Below are 20298 nucleotides of genomic sequence, written 5' to 3'. Positions count from 1 at the left end.
CACTGACTTTCAAGAGGAAGGGCCTGTTCACCAATTGACTTTTTGATCCAGAGTAGGTCCATTAAGCTCTCCAAATCCCCATTTGCTTATCTTTAAAAAGATACCATTGGGTACTTCCCTGGCGGTCCGTGTAGTTAATTGTGCTTAACTTAATATAGTGATGATTTGAGTGTTTTTCCTTTAAACAAATAAGATCCTGTGAAATCTTGACAACATGAGTGTCCCACCTGTGAGGCCGGCAACTTTCAGTGTTAATTCTGCTTCTCCTTGAATCAATCTGTTTTTGTCACTCTTGGTGCACATATACAGCAAGGAAATGGAAGTTCACTGCTTCTATACAGTTAAGATCTACCTTGGTTTGAAGTGAAAGAGGCAAGAATGTCAACACATGAAAAGAATATATCTGCTTATAATGGGACAAGTCATTAAGTCTCTGTGCTTTTTTCCACTTTTTAGAACAAAGGGGCATAGTTTCAGTCTTTTTAAGTTCTATTTCACCTCCATACATGAGATCCTATGAAGGGATTATAACAGAATTTAGCCTCTCAGACTTATTGCCCTCCTTTGTCTACTCCCATTACCTCATAATATAAAGAATATAAAAGGTAGTGTAGCCACAGTGCTGCTGAAAATGGCTGGTTCAGCTGATTCAGTGGTGGATGGCATATTTTAATGTTGTCCTCCAGTTTCAGCCCATTTTCTCCAGTACAGTTTAATCTAAGCCAGGCTCCCTAGTTCAGCTGAGTATTTACCCATTCAGTACCCATCTGTCTCAACTTCTGGGAGAAGTAAGGGTGAAGAAGAGAGAAAACTGGGACTATAAAAGATATACCTGTATTCACCCTCTCTCCCTTTATTATTCATATGCTACTGTAGAGGATTTGTGGGTTTATTCCTACAGCTCATATCCTTCAGTAATGCTAAAGGGTCCATGACAGCATATTTTGGCCACTGTAAAATACTTTATTTTTAATATATTATAAGCATTGAAGTAGAAACATAATTTGTTTTCAAAGTGCTATTATAAAATTGCTCTTAAAGAAGGAATTCTGTACGATATAGGCATTAGGATACACACAATATGGGTGTTGTTTCTGTATAAGAATAGGAAATCTCCTTTCCCTGCTGCTGGGACCCATTTCTCCTTTTAATGTTCTTTCAAGCTGATCCAGACACAGGGTTTCCATTGACTTTGACAAATGGTACACTTTAATTGGCTCTGTGAATTGCAGAGCCTGAACACTGGATTGGGTTTTCCACTCTGTCCTTTGCTCACTAGCAAAGCTGAATTTGTTAAGCACACTTGTCACATGATAATAATAACATGGTTCTTTGGAGTAGGTAGATTCAAATTCAACAAAAATGCAGTAGACCGTTTACTAAATAGTTGCATCCATCCTAAAGTATTGTACAAATAGTTTTCTGAAAACTAGGAAACATAAAGGATTTACATTCAAATGTATTAGCAGTCTCATCCTTTAGTGCGTTAAGTACAGTACTCAGTAAGCTAAAGGCACTATCTAAATTTGGGACATTTTATGCTGTACTGCAATTATAAATGGTTACTAGGAATTGGGTTAGATTGAGACACAGGCTCTTTAAAATTAGGAGCATTATCCTATGATTCATGCCCTGTTATTCAGGTAATATATTTGTATTGAGGGGTCCTATCATGGCAATGTCAGCTATCCCCCAAATAACTGAAAACAAGGATGAAACTCAAAAAGCTGTCTTCGAGCAGCCACAATAGAGCCCATGCTTCAGAGTTCAGTTTTGTCATCAAAGAGAGCCTGGTCAGACACTCAGAGCTTCTCAAATTTGCACAAAATTCAAGCTGATAGGGTTATCTGAGTTCTCAGCCAACAGCAGATTGGCAACACTTTGGTAGGTGGGCTTTCTGTCTTTAGAATGTACGCTCTGCCCACTGTTTCCACAGTGGGAGCTGGTTCCAAGGATGCAGCCTTGAGACCATAATGTGTTGCTGAGACCAGTTGGATGGTATAGGTGATTGAACCTAGTTAAAGCATCTACATAAACCTTAAGATTCTGGAGGGCAGGTGTGGAGATCTACTCTCTTGCAGCTGCCGAAGAGAAGCCTCCTGTGTAAGTTTCCTTGCTTGTTGAACTGCCACCTGCCAATCTGGAGTGGCCTGCCTCTTTCTCAGGTCTTCCCCAACCTTGTTCTCCGTGTATGGGGGCCAGTTTGCAAACCAGCATAGCCCAAAGCTGGGCAGCAAGTGGGGGAGATGAAAGAACTATAGGAAGTGGTCATAAAGCACCCCCCCACACACACCAAAAAGATGGAAGGGGAAAAATAAGTTCTAGTTCTCTGGGAGTAATTTAATGCAGTGCTCAGTGCTTTTCAAACTGTGTAGAGGGTAAAAATCCCCCTACAGTTTTTTAAGGAATTTTCCAGACCGTCACAGACTGATACTTTTAAAACTACAATAATAGTAAATTATTAAAAAGAAATAAATATATAGGCATTAATTTTTTTTACTAGACTGAAAAGAAAATTAACTCAAATTTTGTAAAAGTTTCTAAATATGTATTCTTTATTTCTGTACTCTAGTTAACGGTTTGCAGAGGGGATGTATCTGCCAACCACACCTTGGGTGGGACTGATTTAGTGTAAAGGCAAAGAACTCTACACCACCTAATAGTTCTCAGAGCATTGCTTCCTCTTGGTCTGCTACAATGATGATGTATGTGATGATTGTATTAAATCACATCATCATCATTATTACCTTAATTCATTCTAGTTAGGCAAATACATTTTTTCTTTTGAAAACAGTAAAAAGCAGGGAAGAAACTTTAGCAGAATTTCCATGCAAATACTTGAAATATATAAGGATATAATGCATAAGGATAAGAGAGAAGCCTCACTTATTTGGAAAATTCCCAGGTGTGGCGGGTTCAAAGACCCTTCAGGAGCACACATGCAGTTGGGAAAACTGGTTTTATTATTCGTTGCAGAGAGAGAACACACACCCAGAGGACTATGTGATGTCTCAGTTAGAGGGTGCTAGCATAAATCTATTATAGGATTTGGACTTTGGTTGGGTGATTTGGGGGAGGCTCTAAAGAAGCAGGGATTCTCTTTAGATTTGATGCTGCCAGAAAGTAGGGGCAATTCTGATTGGGCGTTTTGTGGGTGGCACAGTGACTTTTTGTCTGTGCTTAGAAACAAAAATATCAAGTGGCTTTGTGTATTTATCAGAGCAATATTGTCTGAGGTTGATATTCCGTGAGTTTATATCCAGCAGGAGAACAAAATGACCTGACTGTGAGCGCGAGCGCCAGACCAGCTTGTAGTAATATTGATGTCAAATCAGTTCCGGAAGTCAGAGGCTTCTTTTTTCTTTTTCAGTGATAAGTAAAAATGGTATCATATAAAATTAAAAATCAAGCTTAAATATTCTTCATTATCTAAATCCTGATCATTTCTTTACCAAAGGCTTTTGGGAATTTTCTCTGGTGATGGTGTGTAAGTTTGTTAACGAGAATTTTTGACCTAACTGAATAGTCTCTAGCCATGCAATGCACAACACATGATTTAAAAAAAAAAACAAAGTATTGATTGTTTTAAATTAATTAGTCAAGCCATCCACAAGTTTCAAAACATATCTACCTATATATGTATTCAGAATGTTTGCAACATGAGGGATGTCAGGCATCCAGGCTCAGACTGCTAGAGCAATTTGAGAAAAGAATTTCATTTATATGGGTTCCACTTTTGGGGGAGACTCTACCACAAAGCAGAAAACTGAGTTATTTAGATGAAATATGTACATATACTGAAGTCTGCACGTCTCAGTCTGATGTCTTACATTATTTTAGAATAAAGCTTTTTTTTGGGAAATTATAACATTCTAAACACTGACTGGTATCCATTTGCTTTTGTGGATGATTTTTCCCCTGAGTCAGTAGCCCTGTGCAGAGACTTTATCTTACTCCTGCCTTTATTGCCAGCATCTGTGTTCCTGACATAATGTAAATCAATACACATCTGTGAGACTTAAATAAGCAGTTGACTAGAAACTTAAAACTAAGTTTAAAATTTTAAACTTAGTTTAAAATTTATATATGAACTTCTGGCTTTCTCTCTTAAGAGTACTTAAGAGTACTCTCTTAAGAGTATATTTAAAATTTATATATGAACTTCTGGCTTTCTCTCTTAAGAGTACTCAACATGAAAACTTTCTTTAGGAATAGTCTTGATGTTATTTTGTATAGTAAATAAGAATTGTAAAATCCTTTGGAATCTCTTAGTGTTTCTTTTGAGCATAAAAGAATAATATATCAGCTAAATTAGTAATTTGAGTACATATCACAGGATGTGTATTTGAATCTTTACTGTTGGCAAAAATTCAATGGGAGTGCTGTGTCCAAAAATAAAATCAAGTTTCTTTGTACCAGTTACTTTAGCAGATCAGTTAAGTCTATGAAACTGTTAGGAAGCACTCTAAGAAAAAAACAAATAGCCCATTTGTTTTCTGATTTTGTAGCCTTTTAAAATAGTTACTTTGCAGACATTGACCACATCCAGCTAGGCAATATTTTGGTCCTTAAAGTGAAAATCCACATTTTAAAACCCGATTTGCTGTTTGATCATTGTTCAAACTTTCCCCTCTTCTCTCCCCCAGGTGTCAGGGAGAACTAAGTCATATAGGTTTTAAGAAGCACAATTGTGTCTAATAGTTGTCCCTTAGCAGATACAGGATTTTTGTCACATTGTGGAACTGATGTCATTGAACACAAGGGATCCATGTGAGAATATATTAAGAATTAAGTTCAGATTAACTATATATACTTACAAAAATGTATTTAAGTAAATATACTTACAAAAAGTATTTATGTAAATGTATTTAAGTAAATATATACTGGGACTTCCCTGGTGGCCCAGTGGGTAAGACTCCGCGCTCCCAATGCTGGGGGTCCGGGTTTGATCCCTGGTAAGGGAACTAGATCCCACATGCCTCAACTAAGTCTGCATGCTGCAACTAAAAATCCTGCAAAGACCAGCGCAGCCAAAATAAATAAATAGATAAAAAATATATATATATACTTACAAAAATGTATTTAAGTATATTAGCTATATATACTTACAAAAATGTATGTAAGTAATATATTTTGTAAGTAATACTTACAAAAATGTATTTAAGTAAAAATGTATTTAAGTAAAATTTCATTGAACACAAGGGATCCATGTGAGAATATATTAAGAATTAAGTTCAGATTAACTATACTTACAAAAATATATTTAAATTGCTCTACTTGGTGTAACATGGTGTAGAAAAAATATGCATTTAAAATTTATTTTCATGTTTATTCAAGTCAAAGAACTCTTTCTCAGATATATTTTATTTACAGGAACATTTGCAACTTAATCAGGAAGGATATGAAATTAACCACCTGCTCTGGCACTGTGTTGCTGCCTGGACTTGTGTTCAGAAGAATAGTCCCCAGTTGAATAAGGTGCTTGAACATCTCATACTTCATAAAACACAGCTTCAAGAGAAACACTGGTAAGAGGGATCCTATAAATCCAAAGTAACTCATGGGGAAACCTTTGTGTTTAAATGTTAAATAACCTTTGTGCTTAAATGTTAATCACACCTTAGTTGACTATGAAAAAAATTTATAATCTCAGTTCCAAAGGCAAGGGCAATTTATATATTTTGTATTAGTTCATTTCATCAATAAATTTTTCTTATCTTTTTTTTTTTTGGCTAGATGAGCATGCTTGTATTGCGTTGTTTGTCTTTATTAAAGGAAATTTGCTATTGAAACTTCATTCCCACATTTAAAACATCTTTTATTTTCCAAGTTGTTAAACAACAATGAAGTACAGCTTATTATCCTTGGAGGAAATATACTAAGATTCTGTTTATGCCTTATTTGTAAAGTAGAAGAGAAATGACTGATAAGTGTTAATTTCCTCCTATACATATGTTAATTTGAAAAGGGAAAAAGAAGTCTTAAATTACTACAAAAGAGGGCATGGGTTAATGGAGGAAAGAAGAATTTTAAAGGAGTATTTCTGAGGAAATTGATCAGAGGATATCCCTTTGCAATATTTGAGGATGATCAGAGATTTGAATTCCTTTTCCACTACTAACAATAACAATAATATGTTGTGCCATAGCAAGTTGAAAATTCATATGTTTTTCTTAAAATTACTTCCAGTTTTTAAGCCTCTGGCAAGCCCACTCTGCACAACCAATTTGTATATGTAAATTCTAAGAATCTGGTATATTTCTTCTGGACAAAAGCTGTTTTCCAGTTTCATTTGGATATTTTGGGGATTCTAGATCAAGTAAAGATTTCTGGAGAATGGCTTAGAGCATGTCTAATTCCCTTTAGCCTATTTTATAGTCTTGGAAGACTCTAACTTGATTTAAAAATAGCAAATTATATTTCAACATATAAAAGTAAATATTGCATGACTTTGTCAGTTTATTTTCAAGGTATTCTAATAATTACCAAATAAACATGTTTAGATAACTACTGAGATAGTAAAAGTGGCTGATTAAGAATATCTAATTCTGAAAGTCAAGAAATTGTTTCTTTAACCAATTTTCATTTTTACTGTGTTGCATCAAACTTGATTTAATTTAATTTTTCAATTGTTTCTCTTTGATAGTTTTTTTTTAAACTTAGTATTTAATAGATTTAGGGGTTTTAGGGATAATACAAGATTATTCTTACTTTACAAATGAAGAAACTGAGGCCAAGTTTATTAGGCTTACTGGTGACTGGAACCTGATTTCAAGGTCCGGCGTACCATTCTTTTTGGTATATCATCCCGCTTTCATTCTGGCTTCATTATTAAGGAGGTAACTGCTTAAAGGCACCTTGTCACTGAATCCTGACTTCTTTTTCTGGGAGGACATTGTGGAAATCAAGCATGGGAGGGAAAGTCAGTGTTTAGACAATGCTGAATGAACAGAGGAGTAAATGGAAAAAAATGGTGAAACACAGTGACTGTTCATAATAGACTGGAAAAGGTAATTGTTTAAAAGAGCACTGCCAAATAGTTTTGATTGTATTTCTTATATTTACTATTTTTTTCTCTTTTTTTAAAGTTTTATTTACTGTTTTTTTAAGAAAAGAATTTGACTTTTTTTTAAAAGATGACTCTAGTAAACAAAAATAACCTGTTGACATTAAAAATTTATCTTTTTAAGTTAACAATTTGACTAACTTCTCTATTAGTCAAATTTTCTGTTAGTTATAATGATAACATTATATCAAATATTAAAAAATTAATTTTTCTTTTTAAAAGTATTTAATTTATGTAACAGCCTATACAGTTTTCAAGAAGTCATTATTCCAGGCAAAACCAAACAAACTGTGATGTAATTATCAAAATCAAACCAGAAATACTTTTACATTTATGGGAAAACTTTAATATTGGTCTTGTGTGCTCCTAAGATTAGGTACATGTGAGAAATTTTAAAAATGAACTGAACATATTTAGAATTAAATAGAAAAATTGAGGCTTCAGGCCCTGATAGTAAATTAAGACTTTGTTAGGATTTGCTAGACCAGATAGCCTTAAAATTGTGATAGTTGGTGGAAGATATCTTTGGTTTAGGACCTGAAATTCAATGCCAAGTGACTATTAATAGGAATAATGTAAGCAGTTTCATTTTCCATGCATATCAGTAAATTACCACATGATAGAAAAATGATCAGAGATTTAAAATGCAGAGGGAGACCATTCAACTGATTGATCAAAAGAAATTTCATTAATAGTGGCAAAAAGTGCTTGGGCCAATACTAGTGTGTGGTTTTCATCTGCCCTTCTCTGATGCCATCCATCAGCAGATAATTCATCATGTGTGTACCTGCCTGACTCCTTATAACCCCCTTTGTAAAGATCATACAGCACAAAATGAAAGAAACAGAAGCCAGTGGTTTCAAAAGAATAGGCCCAGGATCCATGAAAAGACTCCAGGAAAGACTCACAGAATTAGAGTAACCTCTGCTCGATGAGAGACAGGGAATAAACTGAGGAAAGGAAATGTACTAATTACAATAAATTATAAAATAGGGTGAAGAAGTAGAGAAAATGAGAATACACGAGCCGCTCCCAGTGTCACGCACCAGCCTTTATCTTGGAAGTTTAGCTGCCTTGTGCCGCAGATAAGCAGCTTGTGTAAGGCAGATTTCCATTTAATATGGTTAAATTTTATATGATGCTTCATACTCTCAATGCTCCACCCTGTGGTTTGACCGTTTACGAACTGCCCCATTTGCTCTGGGGAGATAGGTCAAGCCACCGCAAAAGGCTTTCTAAATTGAACATGAAAATAATGAATTGTGTTAATAATTGAATTATTAGCCAATGCGACTGCTGAGAAATGCAGCATGGCACTTCAGGAGAGCAGTATAACATATAAAATTATATCTCCCAAGCAAAATAGCTGATTTAATCACTCCGTGAATGTATTCCAAAAAAGATTGACAATTTAAAATTATACCGACATTGCAAGTGTTTTCCAGACATATAGTGTTTGTGTTTGCATCGAAATAAATTGAACAAAGAACCTGCTGCTTTGTATGGGCAGCAAGGCCTTTACTTCGGGACACATCACTGCCTTCTGCAATATCTATCTCCCTGAACCCCAGTAATTATAATGTTGTGTGATAGTCTAACCAAAACCCTTCAGACCAAAGTTTTCATCAATAATTCCTCTTCATGAGCTGAGATGTCAGTGAAGGTCCTCAGTCTTCTGATTCATTTCCGAGATTTCTTATTGACCCTTCAATCCTCTGAGCTAAATGTAAACATTTAGTCTGTATCAAGGGTAAATATATAATTTATGCTTTGCTACCTTACGGTGCAGTGAAAAAAGCATTCAACTTCAAATCAGAAGGCCTGTGTTTTAGTCTTATCTCTTGCTACCTGTCTAATTTTGATTGAGTCGCATGACCCCTATGAACAGGGTCTGCTCAGCAGTTAAACAGAGGTAATAGCCATCTCAAAGAGCTTTTGGGAGATTTAAATAAGGTAAGTAATATGAAAACACCTTTTAAACTCTGAATCTCCCCTAATACTTCATTTCCTGCTAGTTCAGATCTGAATGATTTTTTTTCATAAACTCCTACCTACTGAATTTCTGTCTCAGTACCTGACACATGTCCTCTCCTTAAGTTAACCAACTTAGGCACCTTGACTACATTTCAGAGCAGTTCCCCTGCTCTCCACTCCCACTGTCCCCACCTTGGGTCAGGACCTTATTGTCTCATGACTTTTGTAGCTTATTAACTGGTCTCTTGGCCTTATGTTTTCTCTTCAGTAATCTGTCCTACTCTGCTGCCAGGGTTACAACATAAACGTGATTATACCATTATCCATCTTAAAATTATTTAATAAGACCTGTTTTTACATGACACAGGGGTTGCAACTCCAATCAGGGTCTCTTAAATTGCCATGATTAAAAACAAACAAACAAAAAAACAAGAGCAAAAACAAAGACTGAAAGAAGGATCCTGTTACTGGGATTAATTACCACCAACTAGCCACACAGGCAGACCAAGTGCCTGGAAGAAGGCAATCAGTGAGCACCTAGGCCTTCTGAACAGCCATCATGGCCTGTCGACACTCCATCCTTTCATTCTCCCCCACTACCTTCCCTGGTGCGCCAGGAATGTTCTGTGTGTAGGAGAAAGAACCCTTTTAGCAGGCAGGTTAAAGGCTAGATTTTCACGTAGCCCATCTCTTCTGAATGTCAGAAATCAGGCAATGGCAAGAGGAACATATTCTTTAAACTAGTTTTCCTAAATGGTCAAAATCAGGAAAGAAATTCTGTCTGCTTTCTTCTCCATGTGCGGTGAAGATTGAGACTTATTTGTACTAATTCTCCCCTCCCTAGCCTGTTAATGTAATCTTGAGTTTCTGATAACATTATAGTTAAATCATTACTTAAAATGTTCATTCTTCTCCTTAAAGAATGGTTTATATATTTATTTAATTTGGGGATCATATTTATAAAATAATTTTGACTTATTAAAATGTATCTATTTTTCCCACTCACTGTCATCCATTTAACACTAGGATTTTCCATTCTTAAGCTGTTAAATACTATTCCTTTCTTGGCTGGCTTGAGTAAATTTCTAAGCATGGACATAGGTGACCTATTTCATTAGGCAGGCCCTTGATTACATATGACCCTTGGCTGAATATAACATTTGTCACCATTTTTCCCCCTAAAAAGTTTAAGGACATTTTGTCTGGAAATAGGCTTCTATGCTCACAGATTTTTAATTCCCCTCTTTAAATCTCTAAATGTTGCTATGCTGTTTCCTACCTTTTAGTTATTATGAGATGTTCAAAGCCAGTCTGCCCCCTTTTTATCTGTTTTATTTTCAATCCAGAATTTTTTAGGAACACCTTTGTGATTTAGTAGCCAGGAGACAGATGCTTCCTCTTATGTCTCATTGACCGTCTTAGGAAGCTGCTGGGGCAAATCCTCTGCTTTACTTAGAGAGAAGCCCCCAGTGTGTGAAGCTGTGCACAAATGTTCTGGCTACTGGGCTACATTTCATGGAGGATTTCCATTGATTGCTTATGGTTCACATGTGTTCCCAACTCCTGCCTCTCTGTGCTTAGGGTTTTTCTTACATGGTGGTGGAAAATCCATATATGCCTGCATTACATTTTAAATCAAACTTTGGGCTTCTTGGCATTGGAAAGGTTTGCCTTCATTTAGATTACATTTTCTTCATAGTTTTAAAACCCTTAAAATTTCTTTCTTTTTTTTGTGGTACTGTGGGTTTACTTTTCTTTATTTTATGTTTGGTTGTTTCAATAGGAATTAGATAGTAATGGATCTCAGTTTGCCAGTGGTTGTCTTCCTCTAAATTATTGAAGAATTGTTCAAGTTTGTTCCCTTCGAAGTGTCATTTTTTGCAGTCACTTCCTTCGTTATGAATTTGAATTATATTTCTGTAATTTTAATTTCCTGCACTCTCTTGTTTTCTTATTATACCACCTTTCATCTCAGTATCAAGGCTTTTCTTTGTTGTTTGCTCTTCCTGGGCTTTATTAAAGATGCTTAAGAGTCTTGTAAAAATGTCTTCTGGCTCCTGGAAGAAATTACTTTCAGAGTTATGATCTTCTCTTAGTATTCAGACTGATATTCTCTTTAGTCCTTGCTATAATATCTATATCTATATCTATATCTATAGATATAGATATATTTTTTTGCGGTACACAGGCCTCTCACTGCTGTGGCCTCTCCCATTGCGGAGCACAGGCTCCGGACATGCAGGCTCAGCAACCATGGCTCACGGGCCCAGCTGCTCCGCGGCATGTGGGATCTTCCCAGACCGGGGCACGAACCCGTGTCCCCTGCATCGTCAGGCGGACTGTCAATCACTGCACCACCAGGGAGGCCCCTATAATATATTTTTAAATCATCTCATGTAGGGCCCTCTCCTCCATTTTCTATTTTACTTATCTCAGAACTAGGGAAAATTTATATAAACTTGTCATTTTTAAAATAAGAGGTTTGTGTTCATAGCATACATTACAGAGGTTAAAAGCTACAACACTCCACATGCAGTATCATAGGGAACTTCCTGCATTCTCCCTATTCTTTTCTATTTAACTTGTGAGGAGAAAATGCACTCCAGCATTCCCATTACAGCACTCCTCCTCCCCACTCCGTGGCCCCTTTTCCTACACACATATCCCCACAAGCACTGTTTTCCATCCTTTTGTCATCTGGAAGTTGCTATCTCTGAATAAGTATGGAGAGATGAGGATAAAAAGCATAGAGATAATACTCTGGCTCCTTAAAAATTCAGTACCTCAAAGTTAGGGATTGGCTTTACTTATTTCTATGAAAAACATGGTAGACAGTAGAGATAAGTTTTTCTTTTTTTCTTTTAACCTTCTTTTGGGAAACAAGGCTGCTGTGTTTCTTGAAGTGGCATGTGGCTACTCCTTCTTGCTGTTCTTAATCCAGCTCTATCAATTCTATGCTTTATATCTTACAGGACATTCCCTGTAAGATAGTGACATCTGTTTCATTCTAAGTCTCCAGGATTGTGTAGATTTTTGACATTGTCAGTGTTTTCCAAAATATCTATTGAAAGTTTCAAGTAACCCTATGTAAGAGTTGCAACTTGGAGACATTTTAATTCTATCTTTTAAAATAATAATTTGGTCATACAGGAAATATATGTAGAGGAGTAAGGAGAACCTAGGAAAACTGTTCTGAATGCTGATGTTTCTAACCTTTTAATAAGGTGGTGTGCAGACAGATATCTTTTTATGAAGCGCCTGGTTATTATATGTTAGTTCATTTATATAAGTAGAGAAGGAACGCTGGACCACAGTCAGGATAGCTGAAGTCCAGTCCAGGTCTGGTACTATTTAGCTATGTGCAGTGATTCACATTAATTTTAAAAGCTAACACAACATTGTTCCCTTTTCTCCACACCCTCTCCAGCATTTATTGTTTGTACATATTTTGATGATGGCCATTCTGACCGGTGTGAGGTGATGCCTCATTGTAGTTTTGATTTGCATTTCTCTAACGATTAGTGATGTTGAGCATCTTTTCATGTGTTTGTCGGCAATCTGTATGTCGTCTTTGGAGAAATGTCTGTTTAGGTCTTCTGCCCATTTTTGGATTGGGTTGTTTGGTTTTTTTGATGTTGAGCTGTATTAGCTCCTTGTATATTTTGGAGGTTAATCCTTTGTCAGTTGCTTCATTTGAAATATTTTCTTCCATTCTGAGGGTTGTCTTTCATCTTGTTTATGGTTTCCTTTGCTGTGCAAAAGCTTTTAAGTTTCATTAGGTCCCATTTGTTTATTTTTGTTTTTATTTTCATTACTCTAGGAGGTGGCTCAAAAAAGATTGTGCTGTGCTTTATGTCAGAGTGTTCTGCCTATGTTTTCCTCTAAGAGTTTTATAGTGTCTGGTCTTACACTCAGGTCTTTAATCCATTTTGAGTTTATCTTTTGTGTGTGGTGTTAGGGAGTGTTCTAATTTCATTCTTTTACATGAAGCTGTACAGTTTTCCCAGACCACTTATTGAAGAGGCTGTCTTTTCTCCATTATATATTTTTGCCTCCTTTGTCATAGATTAGTTGACCATAGGAGCGTAGGTTTTATCTCTGGGCTTTCTATCCTGTTCCATTGATCTATATTTCTGTTTTTGTGCCAGTACCATACTGCCTTGATTACTGTTGCTTTGTAGTATAGTCTGAAGTCAGGGAGCCTGATTCCTCCAGCTCCGTTTTTCTTTCTCAAGATTGCTTTGGCTGTTGGGGATCTTTTCTGTCTCCATCCAAATTTTAAGATTTTTTGTTCTAGGTCTGTAAAAAATGCCATTGGTAATTTGATAGGGATGGCATTGAATCTGTAGATTGCTTTGGGTAGTATAGTCATTTTCACAATATTGATTCTTCCAACCCAAGAACATGGTATATCGCTCCATCCATTTTTTGTCATCTTTGATTTCTTTCATCAGTGTTTTATAGTTTTCTGAGTACAGGTCTTTTACCTCCTTATGTAGGTTTATTCCTAGGTATTTTATTCTTTTTGTTGCAATGGTAAGTGGGATTGTTTCCTTAATTTCTCTTTCTGCCCTTTTGTTGTTAGTGTATAAGAATACAAGTGATATATTGTTCATAGGAATGTAAATTGATACAGCCACTATGGAAAAGTGTGGAGGTTCTAAGAAAACTACAAGTAGAACTACCATATGATCCAACAGTCCCACTCCTGGGCATATACCCAGAGAAGACCATAATTCAAAAAAACACATGCACCTCAATGTTCATAGCAGCACTATTTACAGTAGCCAGGATATGGAAGCAACCTAAATGTTCATTGACAGAGGAATGGATTAAGAAGTTGTGGTACATATATACAATGGAATATTACTCAGCCATAAAAAGGAATGAAATTGGGTCATTTGTAGAGACATGGATGGACCTAGAGAGTGTCATACAGAGTGAAGTAAGTCAGAAAGAGAAAAGCGAATATCGTATAATAATGCATATATGTGGAATCAAGAAAAATGGTATAGATGATCTTGTTTGCAAAGCAGAAATAGAGATACAGATGTAGAGAACAAATGTATGGATACCAAGGGGGAAAGGGGTGGGGTGGGAAGAATTAGGAGACTGGGATTTGCATATTATACATTATTGATACTATGTATAAAATAGACAACTGATGGGAACATACTGTATAGCACAGGGAACTCTACCCAATGCACTGTGGTAACTTAAATGGGAGGAAAGTCTAAAAGGGAGAGGATATCTGTATGTGTATGGCTGATTCATTTTGTTGTGCAGTGGAGGCTAACACAACATTGTAAAGCAATCATACTCCGATAAAAATTAATAAAAATAAATAAATAAAAGCTAACACAACATTGTACGTCAGCTATACTCCAATAAAAATTTTAAAGAGGAAAAAAATTAAAAAAGCAAAGCTACAAAGTAAAATAAATCAAGTAACTATGTTATTTTAGACAAGCCAGTAAACCTCTGCCTCAGTTTATTTACATAATTAGGGGGACATCTATAATATATATAAATTACTTTATATGTACATGTTTAATTTCATGGCATTGTAAAAGTAAGTCAATGTACTGGTAATTGAGACTTGGTGTCCTGCAATGAGTTCACAAAGAAGCTAACACTGTATTTAAATTACTAACCTAATTCAATTTGAAAACTTCTTTTTACATGCATTGATTTTCAGTTTTTATTTTTAACAAACTTCAATTTATAAGTATTGGTGCTTTTATTCTATTTTTGTCAAAGGCATTTTCCCTTATAGAAAATTTTGCAGTCAGCAGCATTGGTTGAAACAGTGTTCCTGGTGAAGCATTTTTCTAACATAGGTGGCTGACACTGATGGAAATTCTTCAATCTGTATTTTAGTGAAAGTGTCCTAGGTTAGTTACAGTTTTCCAGACTTAAAGGGAAACAGAAGAAACAAAACCTTATGACTATGAGGTATATTCATGGTAAAGAAGTTTTGTGAACTCTGAGACTGTCCTCTCCTTTACCTTATCGTGAAACCTCTGCGATGAATATTCTGGGGAAGGACTCACCTTTGTTCATCTTGGAAAGCATCTAGACCTTTTCCTTCAGTCATCATAGATTAAAAAAAAAAAAAAAGTTACTGAACTCATATCCATTGACTTTGAAATAATAGTATTTTTGTAATTCAGTTCAGTTCGGCCTTTTGAACCCAGTCATTTTATATAGAGTATTTCATTTAAATCTCATAGTCTCTGAAAAGTAGGTTTTGCTATATTTGCTTTATAGATGAGTATATTAAGATTCAGCTAAGGTATGAACATTGCCCTTTGCCATATATCTAGTTAGTGGCAGAGCTAAGATTCCAATCCTGATTTTTCAACTCTAAATTTCATGCTTGTAAATATGTTTAAATGTATCAGCTAGGCTTTAGTTCTTCTGAATGTAACAGTAACCTGACTGCAATTGCATACCAAATAGGGCTTTATTTATTGCACATAACAAGCATTGCATTACTGATGCAGATGCTTAAGGGAATCCTCAAGATCCAGGCTTCTTCTAGCTTCCTTTTATTCCATTCTTTTTTTTTTTTTTTTTTTTGCGGTACGCAAGCGTCTCACTGTTGTGGCCTCTCCCGTTGCGGAGCACAGGCTCCAGACGTGCAGGCTCAGCGGCCATGGCTCACGGGCCCAGCCGCTCCGCGGCATGTGGGATCTTCCTGGACCGGGGCACGAACCCGTGTCCCCTGCATCGGCAGGCGGACTCTCAACCACTGCGCCACCAGGGAAGCCCTTTTATTCTGTTCTTAGTAAGTGACTTTTATCCTCATTGTTGCAGGTTGGCTGCTCTACCTTCTGGTATCATGTATGAATTCCAAGCAGGAGGAAAAGGATGAGCAAAGGAGAAAAAAGCACCTGTTATTTAAATTTAAAAATAATAGCTTATATGGAAGGCTTTCATAATATATTTTCATTTATATCTCATTGACCAAATCTAAATGTAAGGCCATTCCAAAGGAGTCCGGGGAGTCATTTTTAAAAATTAAGTTTCTTGTGATATAATTTACATATAATAAAATTCAAACATTTTATGTATACAGATCTATGACCTTTGACAAATGCGTACTGTGTAATCACTATCCCAGTCCAAATGTAGAATGTTTCCATCTTGAGGAAGCAACATTAACTGAGCACTCTGCCATTTTGAACAAAATTGAGGTTTAGTTTCAAAGGAAGGAGACAAATGATATTAGGTGGGCAATAGGCAACATTGTAATACTAAGGTTAAATATTAATGTACTTAGATAATGGCTTAGAAAAGCAAAATTGAAAAACAGGAAATACTCATAGGTGGGAGAAGACTTCAGTTATTAGTTAACCTAACTTAAAACATGAACTTGGACAAATCTTCCAGATCTATTTAAGTCTCAATTTTCTAATATTAAAAAAAAAAGATTTTAAAAAGTTCTTGAATGTGTCAAAAATTGTGGTTCAGATCAGAGGAAGTATTTGTGTGAAAGCACATTGAGATCTGTAAAGCTCCATTCAAATATAAAGGATTGTCTTTATTTCCGTGGTTAGAGGTGTTTCCTTTTGAAAATGATCATGAACTTGACTCACCTGAAATATCACAGTTGTGAAATTCAAATATAATTGTAGAATATATTACCTTTTAAACTGATTAATGGCTTATAAATCAAGGCAATATGTAGCTCTAGGCAGAGGCAATTTTATATTTGCATTATTATTAGCTCCCTTTCAAACTATGTCTCTTTCAATTGGGTAACAATAGCATTAAATGTATAATTTCCTGAAACTGTTAGAATATATGGCTAACATATATAGCTAACAAATTCTTTGTTATGGCTAACAAATTCTTATATGATTTCCCAGTTATATGATATTTTGAATCTTGACAGTTTTCCATTTAATGTGCAATATAAATTTTATTCTAAGAAATTGCACTTTTTGTAAAAATCAAATAACACTGCACTTTTAGAGTATTTAGGAAGACCATTTTTTTATTCTCTCTTTTGCGAAGAAAACACTATCTTGAAATTCACCCCTTGGAATCAGTTGTAAAAGGTTAAAAATCAAAACCTATTGTGAGATTTGGGGGACACTATAGAACCAGAGGCCTTGATTGCTTGTTATACAGGATCTGTGAAGAAATGTGATCATTTGTAATATTTATTACTCTCAGAGTTTTGTCAGAACACTGCTGTGAACTCAACATCTTGCCCGATGTGGCCCTTTCCTATAAGCTTTTATCATAACTAGTGGCAAACAATACTAGTCTTTGTTGAAAATAAATGTATCTAGAAATCCAGGATAGTCATTTCTTCTGGCCTATTACCTTTTTCATTAAAAAATTATTTATTATTATTTAAAACGAAAGTCTTTGTTGTTCATAAAATTTCCAGGTTGGATTCAGCACTGGCTTTGTTGGTCCTTGGGGAGGCTGCCAAATTACACATAGCCTGTTTGAAAGCTTTCATGGACCTAATGAGAGATTTTCTTTTAAGCATTATGTCTGCTCAGAATCAGGCAATAATATATTGTTAATTTAGGTGTGCAAAAAGACCTAAATTGAAACAAGTTTTACTTTTGTCACTATTTTAACTGTATATCATTTAGGATTTATAATGAGCATGACTTTGTAATAATAATTTTAATTAAATGTAAAGGTAAATGCATATTTACCATATATCCCAGTATAAATATAGATGTAGACAGAGATCCAGAAATAGGTTATACTCACATGCAGACATGCACTCACACAAGAGGGAATTTTAATTTTATTAACAAACTTCAGATCATATAGTCATATATGGTTTAGTTTCCTATTTAAAATTTTTTTTGTCATTACATATTATTAAGATTTACATTTTAGTGAGGATGAGATAACCATTTCTCTGTTGTTGAGCTTTGAGCTTATTTCTAATTCACAGTTAATTACAAATAATGTTGAACTGGTATTCTCATCCAAAAATCTTTATCTGCATTTATGACTATTTCTTTAGAATAGATTTATAAAATTAAATTACTGAGTGATAAGACTATGAACTTTCTTTTAACGTTCTCAGGATGGTTGTCCAGATTCCTCTCCAGAAGACATAACTTTCTGGCTTTCCTATGAAAAAATGTATGAGTGCACACACAAGAATTGAGCTATATAAAAAAAAGATTATTTTACAATATAAATGGAAAATAGTATCTCATTGGGTTAATTTATGTTCCATTGACTACTAAGGAAATTGAAAAGTTGATGTTCTATATATACTTTTTAGCTATTTTTATTTTTTATTCCTTGAACTTGGTTTTATGCAGCCTACCCATGGAAAGCTTGTTTTTAATGAGTGCATTTTAGAAATATTAGTTGATTATGATCTTTTAACAACTCTATAAAATTTGGAGACATTTCTTATAAGTACGGTATATAGTTCTTCATTACGGCAGAGCGTACTTTGATTGTCTAATAGCTATTTTCTCATTTTAGGAAGAAAGCTGCAAGGTCGATTTTTCCTGGGCCTGGAATGTAGTCTACATATACATAACAATTCTTGCAGAAATCTGCTTGTATGCGGCCAATTCTGATTTGCAAAAAGCTGCTTTAATTGGTTTCTGCGACTGTAAAAGTTCACAAAAAGATATTTTACCCACGGACAAATCAGAAGAAATGCCAGAATTGAGGGAAACAAGTATTTTAGGTCTTTTGGAATATTTCTCTTCAAAGATGTCAGATAATTGTAAGTAAATTATTCTTCAACTTGATGAGAAATATTTTTAAGATGTCCCTGTCTGTATATAATAATAAGCATTTTACAAAAAGTTAACATTTTGAAGTGGGAGGTAATTTTAAATTCACTAGGACTTCCTACAAATTTGGGAAGTCTATTTTATAACATGGAAATTTTTGATCAATAATTTAAAAACAACTGAAATGTAAACTAGAGTTGGTTGATATATGATTCAGATTATATTCTTTGGAAACAAGAGATGACCTTAGGAAAACTTATGGAATGTATATAAAGTTTGTTTTATTCTTTTCCCCATAAGACCTTCTCATCCATTGTCTCCATTTTAATCTACTGTTTCTCTTGTTCTCCCCACAACCCAAGAGCATTTCTCTTTAATCACTCAGATATTATAGTATATTGTGTGTCAAGACTAAAGGTCATTTTCCTACTATTGTTTATGGGGGGACTATTAGAATAAAATACTTTTGTTTTGAAAAGGGCACTATAGGGACTATTAATTCAAGCGTGTCCTTTAAGGTTAACTAGAACTCTTCTTTATGAATATCATGTAGTCTATTTTGTTATTATAGTCTCTTATGTATATGACTCTCACTTCCATTAAGTTATGAGATAATTGAGATTGGAGAATCATGTCTGAATTATATTTGTATCAACCCAGTATCTACCATATTATTTAGCACACAGTAGGTGGGCGATAATGATAGTGGAGTTATTATGTAGTTAAACAAATCACTGAATTTCAAACATGATAGCAAGATTATTTGAAAGTGGAAGGAAGCAAGATATTGCCTTTCCGTAGAACTGTAATTCACTGATTTGGGATAAATTGTGCTTGAATATAATTTTAAATAGTAAGACTTTAGTAGCAGATATTAATTTCATTCTCAAAAACTTGCTTGCTATTTTAAAATTACTTTCAATATAGTTTTGGTTTAAACAGTAGATTGGAACTTATCATTTCGAAGTGCAATTTGCTTGACCTTTGCCCACTTTTCAAGAAGATTATGTTTATTTTTTATTAGTGCCAATTTTAAACAGATTTTTAGTCATTAGCAGATAAATTGTATTTCTCCTATGTTCATAGTATTGATAAAGTGAAGAGGTATTTGCTTCTCTTGCTTTTCACACTTTTTAAAGTATTCAGAATGGTCAGAAGTCTTCCTGTATAGCAGCTCAACATATGATTTTTAACCTGCCACTAAACAGATTCATGTAATAATTGGGGGCCTTCGGTTTTTTGGCCTAGCTGTGTAGAATTAGTTCTTTCTGAAAGAAGACAGAAAGAAGACTGCTTTCTTCAGTGATGGGTCCAGAAGATTATCCTCCATGTGGAGGATCTTTCCTCCTAGAAGCCTCTTGGCCTCCCTCTGGCCATGACCCCTGAGCTCTGGTAAAACCTCACAATGATAGGGTTTCATGTTTCTGTGGACACTCAAATATTTATTCCTTCTCAACAGTCTGATTTTTTTTTTCCAGCCAGTTGATGATTTCAGTGCATTTATTTGCTCATTGTTGA

The 20298-nt window shown here is 35.0% G+C and overlaps 1 protein-coding gene across 1 annotated transcript in view; it reads left to right on the top strand.

The window, feature by feature from the left end:
- The window catches only part of TMEM232 (transmembrane protein 232), a 222467-nt gene that overhangs the window by 16128 nt on the left and 186041 nt on the right, over positions 1-20298 (top strand). The window contains 3 exon segments of the mRNA XM_029216807.1: positions 5395-5528; positions 17445-17568; positions 18521-18770. Of these exon segments, the coding sequence (XP_029072640.1) occupies positions 5395-5528; positions 17445-17568; positions 18521-18770 (508 nt within the window).

Source organism: Monodon monoceros, unplaced genomic scaffold (genome assembly GCF_005190385.1).
Source record: "Monodon monoceros isolate NGI ecotype Baffin Bay Population unplaced genomic scaffold, NGI_Narwhal_1 Super_Scaffold_12, whole genome shotgun sequence".
Classification (NCBI taxonomy): Eukaryota; Metazoa; Chordata; class Mammalia; order Artiodactyla; family Monodontidae; genus Monodon; species Monodon monoceros.
This window is presented reverse-complemented; position numbering and strand designations above follow the sequence as displayed.